General features: G+C 41.2%; 3 protein-coding genes and 1 non-coding gene across 6 annotated transcripts in view; 3 read left to right on the forward strand and 1 right to left on the reverse strand.

Annotated features, from left to right (window-relative positions):
- Positions 1-1,824: 1,824 nt before the first annotated feature.
- trnat-agu lies at positions 1,825-1,898 on the forward strand. Its single transcript has one exon. It is a non-coding gene; the product is annotated as a tRNA-Thr (tRNA).
- A 535-nt stretch (positions 1,899-2,433) lies between these two features.
- cmbl (carboxymethylenebutenolidase homolog (Pseudomonas)) lies at positions 2,434-5,738 on the forward strand. The gene is made up of 6 exons (XM_034706478.1): positions 2,434-2,565; positions 2,792-3,006; positions 4,438-4,545; positions 4,691-4,833; positions 4,950-5,041; positions 5,120-5,738. The coding sequence occupies exons 2-6, from the start codon at positions 2,792-2,794 to the stop codon at positions 5,297-5,299; spliced, it is 738 nt and encodes a 245-aa protein (XP_034562369.1). The 5' UTR covers positions 2,434-2,565; the 3' UTR covers positions 5,300-5,738.
- A 596-nt stretch (positions 5,739-6,334) lies between these two features.
- On the reverse strand, positions 6,335-11,251 carry cct5 (chaperonin containing TCP1, subunit 5 (epsilon)). Its single transcript, XM_034706483.1, has 11 exons — positions 11,002-11,251; positions 10,534-10,594; positions 9,371-9,535; positions 8,564-8,762; positions 8,020-8,212; positions 7,739-7,888; positions 7,529-7,648; positions 7,214-7,399; positions 6,990-7,127; positions 6,705-6,885; positions 6,335-6,617 (listed from the first exon to the last, which is right to left on the reverse strand). Exons 1-11 carry the CDS (start codon positions 11,104-11,106, stop codon positions 6,490-6,492), a joined length of 1,626 nt encoding a protein of 541 aa, XP_034562374.1. The 5' UTR covers positions 11,107-11,251; the 3' UTR covers positions 6,335-6,489.
- A 155-nt stretch (positions 11,252-11,406) lies between these two features.
- mtrr (5-methyltetrahydrofolate-homocysteine methyltransferase reductase) overlaps positions 11,407-23,096 on the forward strand; it is a 43,400-nt gene continuing 31,710 nt past the window's right edge. Inside the window, exons 1-10 of one of the 3 annotated variants that reach the window (XM_034706482.1) lie at positions 11,465-11,535; positions 11,884-11,943; positions 12,027-12,171; positions 12,701-12,854; positions 12,984-13,101; positions 13,204-13,726; positions 13,809-13,922; positions 14,007-14,163; positions 14,264-14,352; positions 20,339-20,519. In XM_034706482.1, coding sequence (XP_034562373.1) covers positions 12,028-12,171; positions 12,701-12,854; positions 12,984-13,101; positions 13,204-13,726; positions 13,809-13,922; positions 14,007-14,163; positions 14,264-14,352; positions 20,339-20,519 — 1,480 coding nt within the window. In that variant the 5' untranslated portion in view covers positions 11,465-11,535; positions 11,884-11,943; position 12,027. Of the gene's footprint in view, positions 11,536-11,809; positions 11,944-12,026; positions 12,172-12,700; positions 12,855-12,983; positions 13,102-13,203; positions 13,727-13,808; positions 13,923-14,006; positions 14,164-14,263; positions 14,353-20,338; positions 20,520-23,096 lie in introns of those variants that run through there. The other 2 variants (XM_034706481.1, XM_034706479.1) reach the window with 2 other exon arrangements.

Below are 23,096 nucleotides of genomic sequence, written 5' to 3' on the forward strand. Positions count from 1 at the left end.
TTTTATAAATATTGGACTATCAATATATCAATATTTTCATAATTTTCCTTCAATAATTTCCATGTTTTATGACAGACTGTCCTCAAATCGATATTTATAACTAATACTCACTCAGAGGAATGAGACACACCAACTTGTATCCAATGTTTGTGGTTTCCTCTTTTTTTTATAAATATTTAATCATAAATCAATCAATATTTTCATCATTTTTCTTCAATAACTTCCATGTTTTATAACCGACTGTCCTAAAATCCATATTTATAACTCTTATATATTTATATACTAATGATTATATTGATGAATTCCTTCCATAGACCTGCATGTAAAATGATGACGTCATTTTTGATATCGTACATTTTTTCAACCCTGGTTATAAATAGGACCTGTTTGAGCTATGACAGTCAGTCCACACTCCATCACAGAGTCGTGGCGAGCTTGTCTCCCCGTTGGGACATAGTATCCCAGGGTCAGAGACTGGGTGTTAGGCAGAGATCTTGTGCATGGGTGCTCGTGCATCATGCTGACACCCACCTGTCGGTGCTTCCACTGTGAACACAACTTCCGGTGGACAGGGGTTCTGGATCCCAGACCTGGCTGACAGGATAAGCTCTCTTTTCGATGGTTGAAGCGCCAGAGCTCTTGGTTGGGTGGGTGGGTAGTTAGTTAGTTAGTTAGTTAGTCAGGTGAGTAGGTAGGTATGAGTCTTCCCACCATCACTAAGAAACTAACTAAGTTACTTGAGTTAGTAAGCTTACAAATGATCTACTTAGTCGGTTAGTAACTTAGTTACTTAGTTAATAACGAGCTAACCAGCTAAAACACTAACTTGTTTGATAGTTTATTAGGATACCACCAAGCACTCCATCTTACGCACTGTTTTTGATGCGAACTGTTTCTCACCCATAGAGAAACAGACACTCTCTGACACATGCTCACACACTTTACGTCCATATTTTTTCATTCCTGAAACAAAACAATAGTGGCCATGGACCTTGTTGCCCATACTAAAGTATGAACACTATCTATTATACATGATGCCATGCGCTCTAACGTGCCCCCAAACATCACGGATGCTAGTTTATGAACTGTGCGCTGATAGCAAGTCAGTCAGCCCCTCTCCTCTTTGGTCAGGATGATACAGCATTTATGATTTGCAAACAAAATTTCGAATTTGGCTTGTCAGACCTCAGGTCAGTTTTCCACTTCGATCATGTCCATTTTTATTTTTGAATTTAGCAGCTGCAGATGTGCTTTATGTGGAGGCATAATATATGACGTCATTCAGCTCTGCTGCTGTTCCAAACCCCAACTTTTGCAACAGGGTGTGGAGCATCACACCCTGACGTGCATGAAGGACAGTAATTTCTGTTGCACAGGCAGATCCTGCAGCACACCAGGCGGCCAGAACTTTTCCCTATGTGTGCAAGTGTGCGAGGGCCGGTTCATTGCCGCTTGCAGCTTTAATTCTCCATGTGATACTGAGAATTATATTTTTCTCATGTCATAGATTTATATTGACATATAAATATACAGAGATATGAGTAAATATATATAAGCCAAAAGCTTCTCTGCATTTGTTTTTTTTTTAATTAATGATTTCAAACGAAGTGATGTTTAAAAGAAATAGAAAAAAAACTGTTCCATCATGGGATATCTTATCGTACACCTTTTTTGAAAACATCAACGCCAAAAAATGTAAACTAGAGCCTGAATTAGAAAACATATGAATCAATTAATTTTTTCTATTTAATTACTAAGATCTAATTGATCATGTGATGTCGCCTGAGCTGAGCTGCTACTGTACTGTAACATACATGTACTATCGGCGCCGTGGCTTAGTTGGTCAAAGCGCCTGTCTAGTAAACAGGAGATCCTGGGTTCGAATCCCAGCGGTGCCTTTTCAGAGAAACATCTGCATACCATTATATCAGTAATTTGATGACTGTTTCGTGTCACTAAGATTCTGAATGGGAGCCATTCTAGACCTGTGATAAGTCACCCTTGAAAGTAACATTAGTGGTAACAATAAGTAGAGGGAGTGATGATCTACAGCAATTCTTAAGTATTCATGCAAGCTAGAATAATGCATGCTAGAATAATGCATGCATGAATACTTAATGAATAATATCCATGCTGATCTTTCACTTTCACTTTCTCCAGCAGCAATTGGAGATTTTTAATGTCAGACTAATAAAGTGTCCATCAGAGGGAAGAGAAAATCTTCACTGCAATAAAACCCGCCTTAGTGTCAACATTCAAACATTAATAAGTTGATATGGGTAAAGAAATGCCCAATAGTAACATATTCAGTTGTGTCTTATGAACCTGCGAAAGGCCTGATTGCTTTTATGACCGTACTTATCAACTTGGAACATTTTTATTCCAACATTTGGAACAGACGGAGAGCTTTTATTTTGAAGGTAAAGACAGGAATTCAAATTGCTGTGGTATCCATAGACAGCAACATAACACAGCAGTTCAGTATTCGTGGATTGAACTTCAGCTGAAACAGTTTCTAACCCTGCAAAATACTTAGTTGGAAATCAGAGGTGCACTAACTACACGGTATGGTTCTTATATTTCACGTTAATTATTCTAGTACTAAAATAAATTCTGGAAAAGGTCCTGTGTGATAGCTGTGCTTGCATAATCAGGTCAAAGATCCTAAGTCGAAACACGAAGTTATAGTTTAACTCGAGGACGTATTTGAGCTGTCTGACTGTCTGACTGTCTGTCTGTCTGTCTGTCTGTGTCTGTCTGTGTCTGTCTGCTCCTGTGCGTCTGTCTGCAGATGGCAAATGAAGCCAAGCCGTGTCCCTGTGATATTGGTGATCGGATGGAGTATGGTGGACTCGGTCAGGAGATCCAGATAGAGCACATCAAGGCTTATGTAGTGAAACCATCCACTGCATCGGACAAGGCTATCATCGTTATACAGGACATCTTTGGCTGGGAGCTCCCAAACACAAGATATATTGCAGACATGCTTGCTGCTAATGGATACATGTGAGTGAAAAACAACAACAACAATGCATATTAGGGGAGACTGGGGTCGGCTTCACGTTTAAGGTAATCTAAAAGTGCTTGAACTAGATCAACCAAATTTGTACATTAAGATGACTAATTTCAAGTTACTTGCATAGTTAGAGACACTTGAGTAACATAACTTACTAATATAAAGGTGTAGGACAGTTCGACTAGAGCTGCTTTTTGACCCAAAGTACCAGGAGCTTTTAGTTCCAGGAACTTCTCTTTAAGGAACTAAAGGCGTTTTTCGACCTCAGAAACTTTGCCACGGAACAATTGACTTCATCTCTCAACTATGTGCGTTTCGACCAGAGGAACCAGGGTCTTAATTTTAGTTCAGGGGTAGTTGATCTCCCCCCTGAAAACCCCCTGCTTGGGGGTAGTACTTTCCAAAAGGTGCAAGTCCCTAGTTCCAGGGTAAAGTTCCCCCAGCCGAAAAATGCCTAAAGATACCTGCCTGTCCGTCTGCTTCTATGGTGTCATCTGTGATGAATGGCATTTGTCTTTGTCTTACTGCCCTCTACTGGTCTGGTGGTGTAGTGCATTTACTTTTTTTCCCCCCCTCCATTCCTCACTGGCCTGATTTGCACAATCTACCCGGGACTTCAGCCCACGGTCGAAACGCAGACAACAATGGGGGCACAGGAACCTTTTAGTTCAGGGTAAAGTAGTTCTCTTGGTCGAAATGCACCTTAAATAGTTCCTGTAGCCCATTGTTGTCTGCCTTTCCACTACAGCCTGAAGTTCAGTGATTGTGCAAATCAGGCCAGTGATGTGTGGAGAATAAATAAAAGTAATTACGCAACACTGCCTGACCAGTAGAGGACAGTAAGAAAAGGATAAAGGCCTTACAACAAAGATGAAGGCGATAGACAGACCGGCATGGTCGTTAGCTACATTGTAGTTAGCCCGTTAGCATGGAGGAGATTCCTCTTGTGCTGTTTTCGGTCGGCTTTATTGGCGTTACAAATGTACTGCTTAGATTGCCAATTGGAAGGACACAAGCACGAGTGACAAAGAGGATTCAAAAAGCCTGAAACGCTCGACTTAAAGCAAGAAGACAGATTTCATTGCCCTGTTAACTCGTGACTTTCAGCTGAATGCGTCCCTTCCAAATGTCTTTAGATGATCTTTAAATACTTATCTGATGAGGATATTTTGACATTTAATAAAAAACAAAACTACGTTTCATTCTTGAGGACTCCATCAGTGTTTCAACAGCTGTTGTAAACTCTCTAGCATGTTTCTAATCTGAGTAATAAAGATGGTTGCAACTTTACCTGGTCTCCCCTACAATACATAAATGGGCATAGCACTGTAGGCTGTGCTACATTAAAACCTGTTACAGTGGTTGGATCAGTTATTATAACACAGTGATTTGTGATGCTGTTTTTGTTTTCCTCCGAGCAGTGCTGTTCTTCCAGACTTCTTCGTTGGAAAGGAGCCTTGGACCCCATCGAATGACTGGTCCACATTAGGGGAGTGGCTTAAAGGTAGACCCCCAACAAACACTAACAAGTAATTATAATCCTATTTGTTGTATTTATTTAGCAGTTGATGTACAGTTTGTTGCAGTTTTCAGTCATTAACCAGTGATTAGTGACTTCTTTTCCTGTCTGCATTTGTTTTAAGACAGTATTAATATTTCTATATCTTTCTCCAGAGAAGTGGATGCAGTGCTGAGGTTCCTGAAGGGGCAGTGCGGGGCAAAAAACATTGGAGTAGTGGGTTTCTGTTGGGGAGGGATTGCCACACATTACCTTTCCCTCAATTATCCCGAGATCAAAACAGGAGTGTCGCTGTACGGTCTGTATTTCATTACTACAATATACTTTGCACACACTGGAATTAACTATGTGCATGCACCAATGTGAGTTTAACACTGTTTTTTCTTTTGGACGGGCTCATGTGATACTGTGCAGGGATCATCCGTGATAGAGAGGACAGGTATGGGCTGAAGTTTCCTACGCTGTTCATCTTTGGCGGGGATGATTCCTACATACCACTGGACCAGGTAACTGGGTAGATCTCAAAAATATGCCGTACATGTGCAACCTGACTGCTGGAAACCTTTTTAAACATCTCTCTCCAGGTGAATGTTCTTGAAGCAAAGCTGAAGGAGAAATGCACAACAGATTTCCAGGTTAAGATCTTTCCTGGTCAGACACACGGCTTCGCCCACCGAAAGAATGAGGACATGAACCCGGATGATAAACCCGGCATTATGGAGGCCAGGGCAGACTTACTCAACTGGCTCAAGAAGTACATGTGAAGAAGTTTCAGGTTGAAGTAATCTTCTATGAATGATGCCAGAGGAACATGATGCATATTCAGTTACGTGTCTCTTACAATCTCGCGGGTTAAAATCAAAATATAAGTGCACTTTGAATCAAGCTAAGGGTCATGATTGTTGGTCAGAACTTTTCACTATTTAGAGGCCTTGATGTTTAGCGTGGGCCTGTGGATGCAGAAGAACTGATTTTTTTATCGTTACTGAAATGTGAATTTAATCTGTAGAGCCAAAACTGTTGATCACTCTTGCCTAATCATTATGAGTGCTGTTTGTAGAACTATTGTTTAAGCATGCAAAATGTATATAATGTTATATTTAGCGAGCTTTCAGACCCCTCTAGTGACTTTTTCAAAAAAGCGACTAGCAACAAATCTAGTGGCTTTTTCTGGTGTTAAATGGAGACTTTTGGAGACTGACGTGAAAGCATGTATCGTTCTTACTCTACTCAACGAGCAGTGGATGCTGCGGAGTCCCTCTTAGCTGCATTCAGAGCAGGAGGCGTTCACCCCTCCTAATCCAGACTGCAAATGTATCATGCCTGTATGAAGACACTGCTGGCTGACCCTGCCTTCCGTCTCTTTTTGGTCCATTTAGATAGTTAATGTAGATAGTATGCAATAAACATCTTGAAACGGTTGTGGTTGAAAAATGTAATGTTTTACTTTGATTTGTTGTAGGCTCCTAAGTGTAGTTATAAACATATTGAAGGTGTTTTTTTTAACCTCTTTGTCTCTCCCTGAATGTTACACTTCTCTCCTGCAGCGTCCATTCCCATTTTGATAATGATATAATAATGACGTAATTTAGCGACTTTGTCAATACAGCCAATAGCTACTTTCCTCACTGAGGAGTTGGCAACACTGCTCGAGACATGTCCTCCTTTTTTTGCATTCATTCTTGAGCTTACTAAGAAATGTAATGAACACTTGTGATGAAATACACAAATAAAGATCAAGTTTTATCAGTGTCCGTGTTTGCAGTTTGAAATCACAACAACAGTCTGTAAATGTCTACGGACCAACATTTTAATGGTGACTGACACGTTAACAGCTTGAACATTTGTATCAAATGATAAATAGCAGTATGCAGTGCGGGTTGTATATGGTGCTCCAGGAAGTGCCTACAACCTCTCCATCAGCTCAGAAACGGGAACATGTTCCAGGAGGTCTTCAGTCCTCGACCTCTCCTGGGCTTCGAATGTCGTCGATCTTAAGGATCATCTTGACTACTTGAGTGGAGAGCAGGATCTGCTGCTTCTTACCGATCAGGGTCTCAACTACGTGTTGCTGCTTCATGTCTGTGTAGGAGAAACAAAAGGTTAATTTTCTTTAAAGTATTTATTTTGTGTTTAAATGTTGTGATTGTCAGACAGCAGGCTCCTTACCATTGGTATTGTTGTGCAGGCAGTCGATGCCCAGGAAGGAGTTGTTCTCCTTGACCTGTCTGGCTCGGACCTCAGTCATGGTCTGGATTGGGTGCAATCCACTGTTCTCAGCCAGGGCCATTGGGATCACCTCCAGAGCATCAGCAAATGCCCTCATGGCATACTGCTCCAATGATGGACACTAGGAACGAGAGGGGCAGACATTCAGACTCAGAACACATTTAAAAAGAATAGAAGAAAAGGAGTAAATCAAAAACAGCATCATCAGGTTCTGGTGTTTCTTACCTTGTCTGCAGCCTGGTTGACGGACAGAGCACATGCAATCTCTGAAGCTCCTCCTCCATACACCACACGGTTGTCTTTGACCAGATTACGAATGACGCACAGAGCATCATGGAGAGCACGCTTAGCCTCTTCAATGATCTACAGAGGACGAGAAACAAAGGGTGAGGAGGAAGCCACAGATTAACAAACATCTCGACAGGAAAACAAGTCAGAGCTTCAGTTACCATTTTGTTTCCTCCCCGGATGAAAATGGTCACAGCCCTGGTGTTCTTGCACTCCTGGATGACCAACATGTGATCCTTTGTGGTACCAAAGGAGATCTCCTTCACCACACCAGCTGTGCCGAGCTTCTCTGGTGTCAACTCACTGAACCTGGGAACAATGCGCCCTCCTGTGGCGATCGCAATCAACTGCAGAAATAAAGTAATTCATCTGTTATCACGTGTTTCCATGAAGTGGGAAAATGCAGTTTATCTGCTTTAAAAGGACGTGTTACTCTTTGGTTTGAGGAGTTTGACTAAACCACAAGGCGCTCTCACCTCGATCTCAGGACCTCCAACCCAGCGCACAGCGGGCAGCTCGTTCTGCAGCAGGAGGTGGTTAGCTTCATCATCGAAGCCCCACTGGCAAATTGCCAAATTGGCACCATTACTTTTGACCTGAAACAGAAAAAAAAAATCATATCTAAAAGTTCTCCACTTCTACTCTGTGTGGTAGATGTTAGTTTCAAGAGTCTGCTAAACTCTTACCTGTTGTATCATCTCCTGAAACTTCTCCTTTTCATACTTCTGAAGGGCTTTGTAATCCTCCACGGAGGTCACATCCAGCTTATGCTTGGTCTTGGGCTTTGGGGGCTCAAATGGGCAGGTGAGAATGGCGATTTTGACATCTTTCAGGACCTGAGTGTTAAGAAGTACACGGTGTCAAAATCACAGTCCTATAGTGGTCAAATACATACAGTACAACCTGTAGGGTTTGGAGTATTTCATTCCCACATAAATCAAATCAATTTAGGGGTAAATATTTGTACCTTAGGCATCTGAGGGTGGCTGAACTCCTTGTCAACGATCACTCCCTTGATGAGTTGTGTGTCCTCCAGCTTGCCTCCAACTTTGCCCTCCATCTTGATGAGCTCAAAGTCCACATCCTTCCTCTCCATGTCTGCCACAGTGAGGATGGCATTCACTGCAATCTCTGCCATCTGTCTGTGGCACCGGTTGATGCTGAAAGAAGAGTTATAATTTAGGTTTAAGATTATTAGAGTCCTGAATATACAACTGTCCTTTGTGATGCTGAACTGACATAAAAAAAAAGAAGCTCTTGAGTTGAAAGGTGGATCACAGGTTTTACTTTTACATGTAGGTTGTTGGTTGACACATGAAAACGTACACAAAGCTACCAGTTTATTTATTAAAATCAATCTAAAGCCAACTTATGATTTGTAGCATCACTTTTAAAAAGGTGAATTGATTCAGCTGTAAATATGATGGACTCAAGTAAAGAAAACTAATTTAGTTCATTATATTGTAGAGTCTTGAAAGCAAAATTGTCCCTTTACTGTTCGAATCACTTACATTTTAGACCCCAGAGTTGTCATGGCGGTCTCAATGAGCGGTTCTGTGTTGTCGGGATCACAGGGGAGAGTTTCTGCAATTTTGTCCAGCTGTTCGATGGCAATGCGTGCGGCCTGGTCGTAACCATCAGAGATCCTGATGGGGTGGATCCCGCGGTCCAGCAGCTGCTCAGCCTGCTCCAGCAGAGCCCCAGCAAGCACTGAGGAGGAGAGGAAACATACTGTGTCAGTGATATCAACAGAAGCTGGAGTTTGTTTCAAATGCACAAAAACGGCTTGATCAAACATTTCACAACTTTACTTTTGTCAAGCAAGCTTTTTAAATATAGGACTTCAACATCAGTCTAGCTGTGATATAATTACAGGACACAGTGTATTTACAAGAGTCATCACTCTCAGAACAATTAGGTCTATAAAGGTGTGAACAGAAACTCATGAATTGACAAATCGTTTTATAATTTAGCATGCTACAATAGCAAATTGATGAAATTAAGACAAAGTTATTGGATGATACGTGGGCTCTAATTATTTCCTGTGCAGGAAAATGATAAGATTTAGTAGTGTGTGATCTAGCAGAGCAATTTCCAGTTTCCAATAGCTTGTAAAAAGTATTAGCCAGTGTCAATAATAGGTGTACAGTGTCTGCACACTTATAGTACTATTTTCAATAACATCCATCTAGGGTTGCATGATTTTGTGATAACTGACAGCTTTGATCCTACATTAGGATCATCAGCACACCACCACAGACATACATCCAGTTTTACAGGCCACAGAAATCCCCACCAAGCCCCTTTCCCCCACGTACCAACAACTCCAGTGGTTCCATCACCAATCTCATCATCCTGCGACTTGGAGAGCTCCACCATCAGCTTGGCAATCTGGTGATCCACATCCATCATGCTAAGAATAGTGGCTCCGTCGTTGGTGACAGTCACCTCTCCATCCCTGTCCACCATCATCTTGTCAAGGCCTGGATGCAACGACAGAGGAAGGTTATGAATAAATGAAGTGTGTTTGGTTGTAAATAGGGATGTACACAATCAATCAAGTATCGATTAATTGATTGTTAAAAAATTACTTGAAACACACATTTTTTGTTTTCATTTTTCCATCACGTGGTCTCATATTACATTCAGCTATCAGGGAGGTGTTTTAAGTTTAAAGCATGTTTCAATGTGAATCAGCAGTTTAAGGTGATGCACACAGCGGAGACGCTCAGCTGGCGGCTGAGGCTGCGCGTCAAGTCTCCGCTTTTTGAAGAGGATCAATACGCAACTGCTGCCAACAACAACATGGCGGTTGACAACTTTAAACAGGACATTTCCCCACCTTTAGATACAAAGCCAACTGACCGTGGGAATTTGTAGTACGTTAAATTTGCAGACCAGCAACATCAGAGCCAACCAGGCTATTCTGCAGCTGGACTGATTATGACCTGGTTGCGCTCCTGGCTGACACTTGATAGAATACACACGTTTATTATTCTCAATAAGAACGAGTAGACAGAAAACTGGGCACTGTGAGTCTGAAGTACTTTTCTGTTAGTATTATGATCCTTCACTTATAAGACTATGTCTGTGAATAATGTTTTAATGAGCCTGATAGTTGATAATCAGTGTTAAACATGTTGTACCCGTATTCAATACCGTAAGTTAGATGCATTTTGTTGCTGTGAAAATATAATTTAGAGGGAAAAAACGTATTTGGTCTGTTTTTGACATAAGAATAATAATGTTTTTTTTAAATATAATTATTGATTAATCGATAATTGATCATTAACATTTCCAAAAATCTTTCACGAAAAATACTTAAAATGTTCATCCCTAGCCTGGTTGCAAGATTAAATTGAATTGTATTAGTGGATTGGATGTAAGGAGTACACGTGAAGACAACATCCATCAGCTCTTTAGAAATGACATACAGATTTAATGGAAACTCTACCATTAGTGGACAGCATTTGTTACTCACCATTTGGTCCCAAAGATGTTTTCAGCGTTGACGCCACTGCTTTGGCTGCCATAATGTGAGACTGCAAAACAAACATTTTCACATTAGCTCACATTTTAGTAAATATAGATATAAAGCTCGATATACTGAAGACAGATGCAAAATAGTGTCTGAGAGAAAGATTTCCATCCATAGAAATGATGTGCATCCATAGTGACATGGTGGGGCACAGCCTTGCAACACCCATCGGCTGAACGCCTTACAGAAAGCACATGGGCCTCTGTGTTAGCATGACTTGCTATTGGAGCTAAGGCTTTAGTATTTCATAGCTCTAGCAGCTCAGTTTGACAGCTAGATATACGTCTATGGTCACTTCCTTGCTTAATAAAACATTTGCTGCCAGTTTAACATTTCAAACGACACACAGCTGACAGAAAGTGGATGACTTGCTAAACAACGTGCCATGCACCGCTAGCTAGCCCATTGTACCTTCAATGCGTCAATGCCCGATAACCGAGTCTTCTTGTCCTGGTCTTTAATGATGATGAAAGGTCTTCCATACTCATCAAACGCGAGTGTCCCCAAAGAGGACATGTTGATGGAGGTGTTAAGACACTTAAAAGTGCTTCAAGGATGAAATCAGGAGATTTTATGGTGATAGTTTGGAGTGTGGCTTAACTGCAAGCCGCACGGGTCTGCCGGCGACTTCTGGAAGGCTCCACGGGCGGGGAGGGCGGAACCAAGTAAGGAGAAGTGTTTCTTTAATACTCAATAAAAACGCCTTTTACCCTGAAGAAATGCAAGATTAATAAAAATTTTATGAAATTATTCTTAATGATTATACTCGACTTAAAAAAAAAAAAGTTTACATTAAGACTGAAAAGATGTCTATTTTTTTCGATGTGGTTTCTTCCGATCTCGTTCAATCACTGCCTGTATGCTGTTCTCGCGAGAATCCCTGTGATGACAGAATCCAAGGGACGGACCGGGGAATGTGTGACTCTCCACAGCTGTTTTGAAAAGGTATGAAATTATCTAACTTCCCAGAACTGAGCTCTGGATTGTATCTGTTTTTTAGTGGAATTAATTGTTCAAAATAGTGTAACTTAAACTTTACAGACCACATTCAGGTCGCGAAAGGGAAAAGCAAAGCGAGTCAGAACTGGCAGGACTGAATGTTTTCACTTATTCAGTCACAAACATTAATTTGAGCTGATTTAATTCTTGAAAAGCTTTGTTGTTACATATCATATGTTGCGATTAACTAAACTCTAGAAACCACGTGCACTTATTGTAGTCTTGACAAACGTCAAATACTGACGCGACATCCGGGTACTGTATGGTGGTGCTCGGGCTTGTTGCTGTTCACAGTATTGCTCGGGCTGTCCAGTGGCACATTACGCATGACCTGTGTAAATATGCAGTTTGTAGGTAAGATAAAATCAAGAAGAAGCTCAATAACGGACTGTGCATTATTCAGATGTGCTGACATTGTTTATTTTGGACTCATCCAGCATGCCCTGTGAGGTGAAGCCCAGGTTTGTGGTTCTGTATGGATCTCAGAAGGGACAAGCCCAGTCCATAGCTGAGGGGGTAGCTGAGGAGGCAGAGGAGCACGGGCTGACTGCTGAGCTCTGCTGCTTGAAACAAAATGAAAGGGTAACTACTGCTGTATATCATGACCATTTTCTTGAATGCAACACATCTGTAAAGTCCCACTCCTGATGCACATCTAATGCACTCATGTGGATTTTGTAAGATTTAGTGGACTGTAAAGTGTTTTCTCAATGATTTGAATGCCCTTAAAGCTGCTGTCGATAGGAATGGTGTAAAAAATGTTACTTTTTTCTGCTGGGTTTGGCGAAAAGGTCATAATACTCATCGGTAAGTGGAGTAATTTGAGACTATTGCGAAATCTCTGCGTTTTCCAATTCCTTTGTATCATGCAATGTTATTATTCCACTCGTTCCCATTAAGACGGACCAATCATAGCTAATGTCCAATCCTCTGTCCTGATTGGTTAAGGGGCAGCCTCTACTATGACTGCACACGCTGATCTTTGTTTGGGGGCGAAGAGGAAATCTGGTTGGGAGGGATAGTGTTGACATTCAAAGTCCCTCTCTCTGAGCTGATATGTACTCTGTGACTACCAACAGCAGCTTTAATTGTGTCATATGCTTGATTACAGTACAATTTGGAGAAGGAGAGAGCCCCAGTCGTGTTTATTGTGTCTACTACTGGAGATGGGGAACCACCAGACAATGCCCTCCAGTTTGTAAGGCGCATAAAGAAGAAGACCCTCCCTACTGACCATTACACACACCTATGCTATGCACTTTTAGGTACATTCTCAGTCTTGCACTATAGGGGAACTTGATTTGCATATATAGATTTCAATGATCACAGTCCTGATAATTGCTCAGTGTTGCTGTCTCAAGATCTCATCATCTCTTTTCCTCCGTCTGCCCCAGCTTTAGGAGACACAAACTATGCAAACTTCTGTAACTGTGGGAAGACAATTGAGAGTCGTCTACAGGAACTTGGAGCCAAACAATTTTATGCGGCAGGATATGCAGATGATGGTGTAGGGTAAGTTTAGAGAACAAGTTTTCAGCATGTTACCCACACAGACTCTTTCTTATCTTCTTGTTACACTGCTGTGTGAAATTTCGTGGACTTTGTTCTCTCCAGGCTGGAGGTGGTAGTGGATCCTTGGCTTGAAGGTCTGTGGAAAGCAATCAAAGCTGCCTTATCAAAAATGGCTTCTGATAGGGCAGATTACTCGACAGGAGAAGCAGGGGACTCGTCAAAGGATGCTCCTGATTCATCCGTTCCAGATGTCCAGCTAAGCCTTTTAAGCATCACTGACCAACAGAACTGTAAATCCGCCAACTCATCTGTGGAGACTGTCTCCACGTTTTCATCTGCTGACTCATCCTCAGTTTCAGCTTCTACTACACAGACTGCTGTTACTGATCCCGGGCCAGCTTCTCCTTTGGGAAATGACAGGTTGGCATCCCAGTTCCACGATGCTGCCAGTGTTTCTACATCAAAACCAGGGACTCAGACCACAGATGCTGGAGTTCCTCTTGTTGCACTGGCAGCCTCACTGATATTCTCCCTGCCACCACTGTCTGATTCTTCTCTTAATGTTCCCGCGCTGCCTCCTCCCTACCTGGACGTGTCTCTTCAGGAGGTGGACTTAATGGAACAGGTAAGGACTGGTACTCCTGATAAAACTGTTTTAAATTTAAAACCTGTATGCCATATTCTTCATCTTACATCTCTCCCTTCAGACTGATGGACTGATGATCAAAGACACTCTTTTTGAAGTTCCTGTATCCAAGGCAGTTCAGCTGACCAGAGGAGACTCAGTCAAAACAGCTCTCCTCTTAGAGCTGGACGTCTCTGTAAGCACGACAGACTGATAATTCTCTAAACTCAAACTTGGCTGGATGTATTTTGCACTTATAATGCTTGTATTTCATTCTTAGGCGTACCCGATGATGACCTATCAGCCAGGGGATTCGTTTGATGTGTTCTGCCCAAACAGAGCCTCTGAGGTGGAGGACATGCTCCACAGATTGGCCCTCCATGACAAGAGGAACCATCAAGTGAACGTATCACTTCGTACAGATACTAAGAAGAAAGGTAAACATTACACACAGCCTCTTATGTTTGTAACACTTTTGTTTACATGGTTACAATCTTTTTTAAAGTTCTGATAATGTGCTTTCTTCCTCGGCTACAGCCGCTCAGGTGCCTCCTTACATCCCTCAGAACATCTCTCTGCTGTATCTGTTCACATGGTGTCTTGAGATCAGAAGTGTTCCTAAAAAGGTATGTGCCCCCCTCTGTTGTAGAGCTACTAAGCTTGTAATTCACACAAGTTAAGCTGCTTTGAAATGTACTACCTGTTGATGTAGCATTAAATATGAAAACAAGGATTTAAGGGTTAGGGTTTTTGTACTTAGAGCACCATTCTACTGCTTGTGTCAGATTTAGTGAAGGGGTATAATTATCATATATTTCAACATGACTACCATTTATTATTTCACAATGTTTATTTTCTTAATTGCTCAGCACAGTATGAGATACAAGTCTTGTGATTACATTGTTTAGTATCACAATAATATGTTATATGGTTCAATTTGAAATTAATTTGAGGAAAATCTCATTTTCAAAGGGGTCCTTAAGAAAGCATATTGCACTCAGGTGAAAAAAACATGTTTTTTCTGAACTGATGAAATCATTCTCTTTGAATCACGAGAAAAGCAAACAGGTATATGCTCAGTTTTTCTGAATCAATGAGATACTGGCTCCTCTCAATCCCAGTGGAAGCTCTCATTTAGGCTGCTCAAGGAAGCAAACATGCACTTACTGCTCAGGTTACTGCAGTATTATTTTAGTGTGGGATGTGAGCAACCTCTGGTCTCAAAATATGAAGCCCATCCGGAAGTGTTATAAACTGCAGTTCATCGAGGATCAACTTGTGGCTGGCTGCAGTAACACAGGAAACCACATACACACCCATTCAAAAAAGACGAACTTTGCAGCAAAAATAAACATGTTTACAGCCTGGTTCAAAATACGGCTTCGATCTACGTAGCTCATTTCTCTATCGGCACACTCTGTATGGGGGGTGAATTTTTTTCTATCGGACGGTTCAGAAGATATTGATGTTACAAGTTCTTGCCCAAATAAGGACATGACTGATTTGACTGACAGGCGGGAACACATAGCTGTTTTCTAGGAGGCTCAAACCCCGCCTCTTTACGTCACACTCTTTTGGATGAGTTCTGCATTACCAATATGGCTTTCGTCGATGATTGGCCTCAAAACAGCGCTCATGAACAGATGGGTGACATCACGGGTATTACGTCCATTATTTAGAAAGTCTATGGATGTGAGGCATCAAGGGATACTCCCCTTGTACACAACAGTTTAAAAAGTAGACCACCTTAACAAAACAACAACAAAAGGAACAAGACCGATTAAACAACATACTAATAAACCAATTTCAAGTTTTGGACTGACAATTACACACAAAAATAGTCCATAAACCTTTTATCATCACGCCACCCTTTCTATCGTTCATCCCCACATGCATTACCTCAAACGGGACCCAGAGCTTGACATAAGTTATTGAAACAAACAAACAAACACCTTACAAACAAAACCAAGAGATGCGTCTCAAAGAGGTGAAATGCAGTGTATGTTGGGCAGATTGTTCTGGTTTAACTGGGCTTTTAGTTGAAAGTCACAGCCACCAGTTTCTTTAAAAACTCTAGGATCAAAGAAAAGTGATTTAAAGGGCATCGTAGGTTATCCTGTGATCTTTGTGATCTTGTTGAAAGAATTATCAAGGATGCATATTAGCTTCATACTACAGTTTCTGTTTATATAATACTTGTGTTTGCTAAATTTAACCAAAGAGTAAAGACTAAACAGGGCAATGAAAAATCTGAGGGCAGCAGACAGCAAGCTTTAGATTCATCTGGCTGCATCAGAATGGTGTGAAAGCACGGCTGCTGATCCATCCTGTAGGTAAAATGTAAACTTGCTGAGTGAGGGAGCATTGATTAACTGTGGGAAATGATTTTTATCAGTTATTCCATTCAATTTAGACTTTTAAAATATGTTAATTGGGATAGCTTACATTAGGACAACAATGAAACTGTGACTTGTTGTGCCGCTAAAATCGTCTTACAGATCCAAAAAATGTGCTCAGATTTACAGTTTGGTTTGACAAAGCTTTATCGAAGGTGCTCTTAGCTGAATGTTTGATTGAACTGTCCTGTGGGAGTGTAGATGAACACATTTGGTGTTTGGAAACATCACACAGCCAAAGTCTTGAGCTTCTTCAGAGCTTTGGCATGTGTGTGAGTTAAACCTTATCTGCAAACAGCACTCTTTAAAACACTCAAGATGCAACGACTGTAGCTAATCAACGTCTGAACCCTCGTGTGACCTGTTTCGTATTTTCTTTTCCCCCCCCTTCAAATTAAAAACGTCATGAAGTTATTTGTTTTGCAAATTAAATTCCTCATTTAACAAAAACATTACAACCAAAATGAAAAGCCTGCAGCGCAAGCATCATCGTTAGTTCACTGCTCTGTGTAAACAGCACACTCCATGATGAGAGGACGATGGTTCGTGAAATGTTTAATATGGAAACAATCCAGTTTTTTCTGAAGAAGTGTAACATCAGCTCGCCCAGAATGTGAAACGGCTTAGAGTTTGTGATAAATATGAAAAAAACAGCCAAAGAAAGAGACATTAGGGAAACATTACTTTTGATTTCTTCATGGATTTAATTAGAGAAGCTTTTCAGCTGTCCGTATCGAACAGATGATGTGTCTGAAAACTTTATATTATAATCATAACAGCTTCAGCAGACTCTCTCCAGCTGTATTCAACACTTGTCTCTTTTCTCTCTCTTATTAAACTCTGTCATGAAAAGAGATGATTTCAGATGAAAAAGTTGCCTTGAGACTTCCAAGGCAGTAAGAGTTTTATTTTACAACACCTGTCTGTGTAATACAAGCAGTTAATCTGTCCTACTAAAGCATTTACTACCTCCATAATCTTTATACTGCATGGTTTTTAGAATCACCTCGGCCTCTCAGGAAGAACAATTCCCAACAATTTATACAACAGCATTAAACACAGAGCGATAACTTGACATGCTCGCCTCTCCTGCTGAGACAAATGTGGATAGAGCTGGGCGATATTAAAAAAGATTTTATCATGATAATTTTTTTCATTTCAGTCGATACCGATAATTATAACGATAAAAAACAAATCATTATTTCATTTAAATTTAACGGCACAGTTTTGCTCCTGAGTTAAAGTTGAAGAAACGAGACGGTTTGTTAGCTTGTATCTGGATTTAGTTTCTGATAAGCTTCTTGAATCCATCATTTCTGACGGTGCTAACAGGAAGCAGATCTTTTGTGTAAGATGAGATTTTTGTGTTTTTATTGAGTTTTAGTTTGTAGATTCTTATTTCTCTCAGGTTGAGATAATTTGCATAATCAGATGTATTTACCCGCATCCAGAAATTGTATTTAATGAAGTGTATTAAGTTAATAGTTAACACAGAGTCACCAGTGTCAGACTAGGGTCTCTGCTTTGAGCTGGTTGGTTTTGCATCTTCTTCAGTGTCTCTGTCAGATTCAGAGAACTTTATTCATCCCAGAGGGCAATTTGGTTTGCAGTGTACCAGCTTGTCATTAAACAACACAAACACTGACAGACAAACAACACTCAACAACAGTCAACATGTCAGTGACAACAGCAGTGCAAGATGCGGCTTGTCATAAAGAGTAAAATGATAAATTAAAATAGACTAAAATAACATTTTTTAAAAACACAGTAACTGTTAAAAGCTGTATCAGCATTTAGAAGTCTGATGGCAGAAGGAATAAAATAATTTGCGTATCTGTTTGTTTTTCTGGGAGGAGCGAGATAGCGCTGCTCTAAGGGCATTAAAGAGAACTCCTTGGCTAGGATGTGTTCATGTTGGCCTATTATCCCTCTGGCTTTATTAGTGATGCGGTTCCTCCAAAGGGAACCCAGATCCTGCTGCTGTACACCAATCATTTTGGAGCAGACTTTAATAATACTGTTCAAACTGTTCTTGTCTTTCAAAGAGAGACCATGAAACCAGCAGATAATAGAAAACCTTAAATGACTTTCAATAAAAAAGTGATAAAAACTGGATCAAATGTTCTCTGAGACTAAAAGAATTTAGATTGTGCATCAGGTGTATACTCTCTTGTCCACGTTTCAAAATCAGCTCTGTGTTTTCCGTGAATTTTAAGTTGGAGTCAAACACTGTGCCAAGGTATTTCAACAATGTGGACTTCACTCCATTAATTGTCACTCTTTTCAGCTGTGTTTACATTACACTCCAAACATCTTTAAGCTTTCCTACCTCTTACCCAAGCATGTCCAATGCCGGAAACCACATACACACCAATTCAAAAAAGCTGATCTTTACAGCAGAAATAAACATGTTTACAGTCTGGTTCAAAAGACGAGTGTAGTCTGGATAGCTCATTTCTCAATCGGCACACACTGTACGGGGTTGAATTTTTTCACAACGTGGTAATTTAAAAGATATTGAGATTAAGAGTCTTCTAATGAGAGGCACAGCTGACTTGACTGACAGGCGGGAACACTAGCAGTTGGCTAGGAGGCTCAAAGCCTGCCTCTTTACGTCACAATCGCTCGACAGCAGCAATATGGCTGCCGCTGACGACTGGCCTCAAAACAGTGCTTCAGAAACAGATGGGTGACATCACGAACACTACGTCCATTATTTATACAGTCTATTGTTTTACCGTGGGACATGATTGGCTGTTCAATGTCACCTTCTTCTGCTTTCTAATGTTGGGTGGCAACCATAGACTGTATAAAATATGGACGTAGTATCCGTGACGTCACCCATCTGTTCCTGAGAGCTGTATTGAAGCAAATCGACGGCGGCAGCCATATTGGTAATGCGGAACTCAACTAGGCAGAGTGTGACGTAGTGTGAGTCTCTTAGCCAATGGCTGTGTGTTCCCGACCGGGAGTCACGTCAGTCATGTCCTTATTTGGGCAAAACTCATAATCTTAATATCTTCTTAATCGTCACGTTAGAAAAAAATTCACCCCCCGTACAGTGTGTGCCATTAGAGAGATTAGTGTTGTAGGGCCAAGCCGTTTTTTGAACCAGGCTGTAAACATGTTTATTAATGCTGCAAAGATCGTCTTTTTCCCATTCATATCTATGTGGTTTCCGGTGTTTCTGCAGCCAGCCTCAAGCGGATTTTCGATGTATTGCAGTTTATATCACTTCCGCATTGGCTTCATCGTTTGAGACCGGAGTTTGCCGCTTGGTGGCAACTAGTGTTTAAGGCACATTAGTGCCCCCTCTTTTCCAGTGGTTGGGGGGTGTAATTACAGTTTTAAATATATCAAAGTTTTATCGAACATTTGTTATATTTATATTGAGAAAAATTATATCACGATAATTATCATTATCGCCCTAAATATGGATATTATTCCTGAAGCTAACCAGGGGCTGATACTGACGCTGTTTTCGACTCTGGTGCTGAAGTGTTGTCTGCAGGATGAATCAGGGGGAGGGAATCATCACTCCTCCAGTGAGAGCTACAAGTACATGCCAGTACTCTCTCCATACGTGCACTCCTAAAGTATAATGAATCACTGGAATTATACCCAACACTTAGGCATGACAAATATTCAGAGGTTGTGATTACTACATCAGAGAGATAAATGGTTGTGGACTAAAATTAATCCAAAAGTTGTTCAGGAGTTTCATTTCAATATTCTCTCCTGATGCTTTTAATCCTGTTAATTTACATCAAAGCCAACTCAGAGATTAACAATAATTGATGCCGTGCCAGTTAAACAGCAGCAGCAGCTTCTGCATATTTATCACAGTAACTGATTACATTAATTGATTTAGATGACTTTTTCAAAGGATTATAAGAATGCCTGTTTGCCTTTGCTTATATCACATTATCTGTAAAAGCCTTTAAAGCTAAATAGCAATGATACAGAGGCAGAAAGTTAACCCTGCAGTATATATCTATCGTTTAACTGAGTGTGTCAGAATCAAAAACTCTATTTTCCTTAAGTCTGAAATAACAAGTCCTGTTTGCAGTGAAGCATTGAAGTTTGTATGTGTCTTCTCTTTCAAGTGATAAATGTGAATTGCAGGAGCAGAAACTGAAAGAGTAATGATCATTTCCTCTGACAGTCTGTAGAGAAGCTGTAAGTCACTCAGCATCTGATTTCTTCCTCTCATCAGGCGTTCCTCCGAGCACTGGTGGAGCATACAGGGGACAGTGTGCAGAGGAGGAGACTGCAGGAGCTCTGCAGTAAACAAGGCGCTGCAGACTACAACCTGTACGTGAGGGACCAGAGCCTCAGCGTTTTGGAGCTTCTCGCAGCCTTCCCATCATGCTCTCCTCCTCTCAGCCTCCTCATAGGTCAGGACGCCTACTGTTAATATCTCATTTACTTGCTTTTTTAGTCCTGCAGCCAAAAACTCAACGATGAATTCTGTCTCTGTGTGATGGATTACATAACGGGAAGCTTGAAGAGCACAATCTGAACATTACATCACTCATATTTTTATCTTCTTATCTTTTCATCTTCAGGTCTCAGAGCTAACAGACACATTTGAGGTGTGACATTCATCCTCTCAATAATGAGAAGACAAACTTGTGCTCCTGCAGAGCTTGAGTAGTTCCTCATGTTGTTTTTATGAACAGATTTACTGTTTTAATTGATGCACTTTAAATGAATGCAGGCTTCTAATGCTGCCTGAGGCAAACAGTAAATCACAGTGATTGGCATGAGATTGGGAGTCAGACTGCAGCTGTTTAATTACCAGAAGACTAAATGACTTCTGATCTATTTATCTTGCTTTTTAAAGACCTCAGGTAAGAACAAGTTGCTCTCCTGTGTTTGTGATGCAGAGCAGTGTATGCCTGTGTTATTTCCGTCCAGAAGGGGTCACTGTAGCCCCAGTAAAGAGCTAAGTGAGGCCAGTCTTGAGGCTGGTATAGTCAGTGTTTAATTATACTGGCTGGTCAGACTGTATACATCAGAGGCCTCCCCAAAGGATCAACACTCATTTCCTTGTCTCAAACTTAAGTACACGTAGCCCCAATTTGTATTTTTCTTCTCCAAAGTGTCAGTGAATATAAAAGCAGTACTGTAGCTGCAAGTCAAGAGAAAGGTTCTCTGTTAATTTATTATCGCTTTCCCTGCTAATAATATTGATCACTTTTTGCTGCTGTCGGCCATCTCTGCCATCCTCCCTTGACCCCTTGAGCCAACTGTCTGCAGAAAACTAACATTTTCTCTGCTCATTAAGATAGCTGGCTGGCCATTCAGTATGGATCTAATAAGCTTTGACTGAAACTTAACAGACAGTGAAATTAGTTGGCCGCAGCTTAACATGCAAGTAGAGTCGTCCTCTAAAACAGCTGCGTCACAGCTCTCGGCCTTCCCCGCTGTCGGTTATTTTTGGTCGACTTGCCAACCGCAGCACCTTTTTTTTCGTGGTGAATTGATGCAGAAATTGGGAATTGCGGCGAGCGGGCCCTCGTGTGTAATGTGACGCTGGAGGCCCTGCAGGGCAACAGCTGTTATTTCAGGGACAGGGGGAGGTGTTTAGTGGTGGGGCGGCGAGCTCTGCAAGGACACATCACGCAGGGTCAGTTAGGAGCGGAGGTTAATGGTCAACTCTGACTCAGAGTGTAAAAGTACACTGCTGCGCTTCTGCACCTTTCCTGCTTCATTAACCCGACCTGAGGGAGGTGTTTGCTGATCAGAGTTTATGCTGTTGTACACTAAATATAAATAATGAGAGGGATGTGTGTAAGCGTCTTTGGACAAGTGCATGCTGGGTACAAAAGTTAATGCTGGGCATAAATTGTGAAAGATACCTTCTTCCTGGAGTCAGCTCTCTTGCTGTTACACGGCCTATTGTTTCAGATAAAAACTTTGGGGTCGCAGCCCCCGGGAGCTCAATCCTGTCCATGAGCATCTTTTTCAATTTACTTTACCGCAGGACTCAAAATGAAACTGTACCAGGGTGCACTTTTATCCCCTTTCTTTCTACTTAGGCACAAGTGCAGCGTGTCACAGAAAGTTAAGTAAAAAAAAACACACTAAAGTGCAGCAGATGTGTCCCTTTGCTCACAATCCTGGATGGTTTGAAATTAGACCAGAGATGTCCTGCTCTGCATATCACATATAGCTCCTCATGTAGTCACTGAAGATGTAATAAAATGCTACAGAAAAGTTTTTAAATGGTTGCAGAGGGCCGTGAGCTTTGAAAATCTTGAAACGAGCTGTTTGTAGGTTTGAAGAAGGAGTAAAAAGTCTTCCCTGGAGGAAGTCATCTTAATGCTTTAATGCTAACAACCTTTGTAATTCTCTCTTTGTGCCATCTGCACCGAAGAAACTCCTCGTATGTCTTTAAAAGTAAAACTTTTATGTTCAAGCACATTGCTATCTCATTTTGTTCCACTAAAACGGTACCTATGCATATAAATTGCTGCACAGAGAGACTTCTCAGATGGAATAGATGATATTGTTGTGCAGTATGATCGATGATACCCCTGAAAATGCTCATTTTCTGAAAAACATATCGGGGACCCTGAGACTGTATTTTTTGGAACAGAGACCTTCTTTTGCAATACATATTTTACGATGCATCCTCAAGCCACTCACTGCAACAATAAAAAACAAAGCTTTGCACTCAGAGGTTTTAAAAGTGATATATCCTTTTGTATCCCGCGGCAGTATCATCACGGTGCAGTGATGTGAGATGATGGATTGATTGTCCTCTGTTTCGGACATGTGCTGTCACTCTGAGACAGAAAAGCAGCAGCTCCAGCACAGTGCTGCAGCAGAGGATTGTGTTAACGTACATGATACACCCTCTGATGGAGAGGTGTGTGTTTCCCCTGATGGAAAGCAATCCTGGATCTGTTGTGTGTGACGATTTGTTCAAAAAGATGAGGCCTCTCTGGGGCTGCTCACCTCCTGTT

This window comes from Notolabrus celidotus, chromosome 17 (genome assembly GCF_009762535.1).
Source record: "Notolabrus celidotus isolate fNotCel1 chromosome 17, fNotCel1.pri, whole genome shotgun sequence".
NCBI lineage: Eukaryota > Metazoa > Chordata > Actinopteri > Labriformes > Labridae > Notolabrus > Notolabrus celidotus.

Bases quoted from the DNA above. Each gene is read 5' to 3' on its own strand.
- cct5 (XM_034706483.1), bottom strand. From the start codon at position 11,106: ATGTCCTCTTTGGGGACACTCGCGTTTGATGAGTATGGAAGACCTTTC. The intron at 7,889-8,019 runs GTACAAATATTT...CTTAACACTCAG, and splicing joins GCCACCCTCAGATGCCTAAG to GTCCTGAAAGATGTCAAAAT. The intron at 6,886-6,989 runs GTAAGAAACACC...TCTCGTTCCTAG, and splicing joins TCAACCAGGCTGCAGACAAG to TGTCCATCATTGGAGCAGTA.
- cmbl (XM_034706478.1), top strand. From the start codon at position 2,792: ATGGCAAATGAAGCCAAGCCGTGTCCCTGTGATATTGGTGATCGGATG. The intron at 4,546-4,690 runs GTAATTATAATC...ATCTTTCTCCAG, and splicing joins CCCCCAACAAACACTAACAA to AGAAGTGGATGCAGTGCTGA. The intron at 4,834-4,949 runs GTCTGTATTTCA...GATACTGTGCAG, and splicing joins AACAGGAGTGTCGCTGTACG to GGATCATCCGTGATAGAGAG.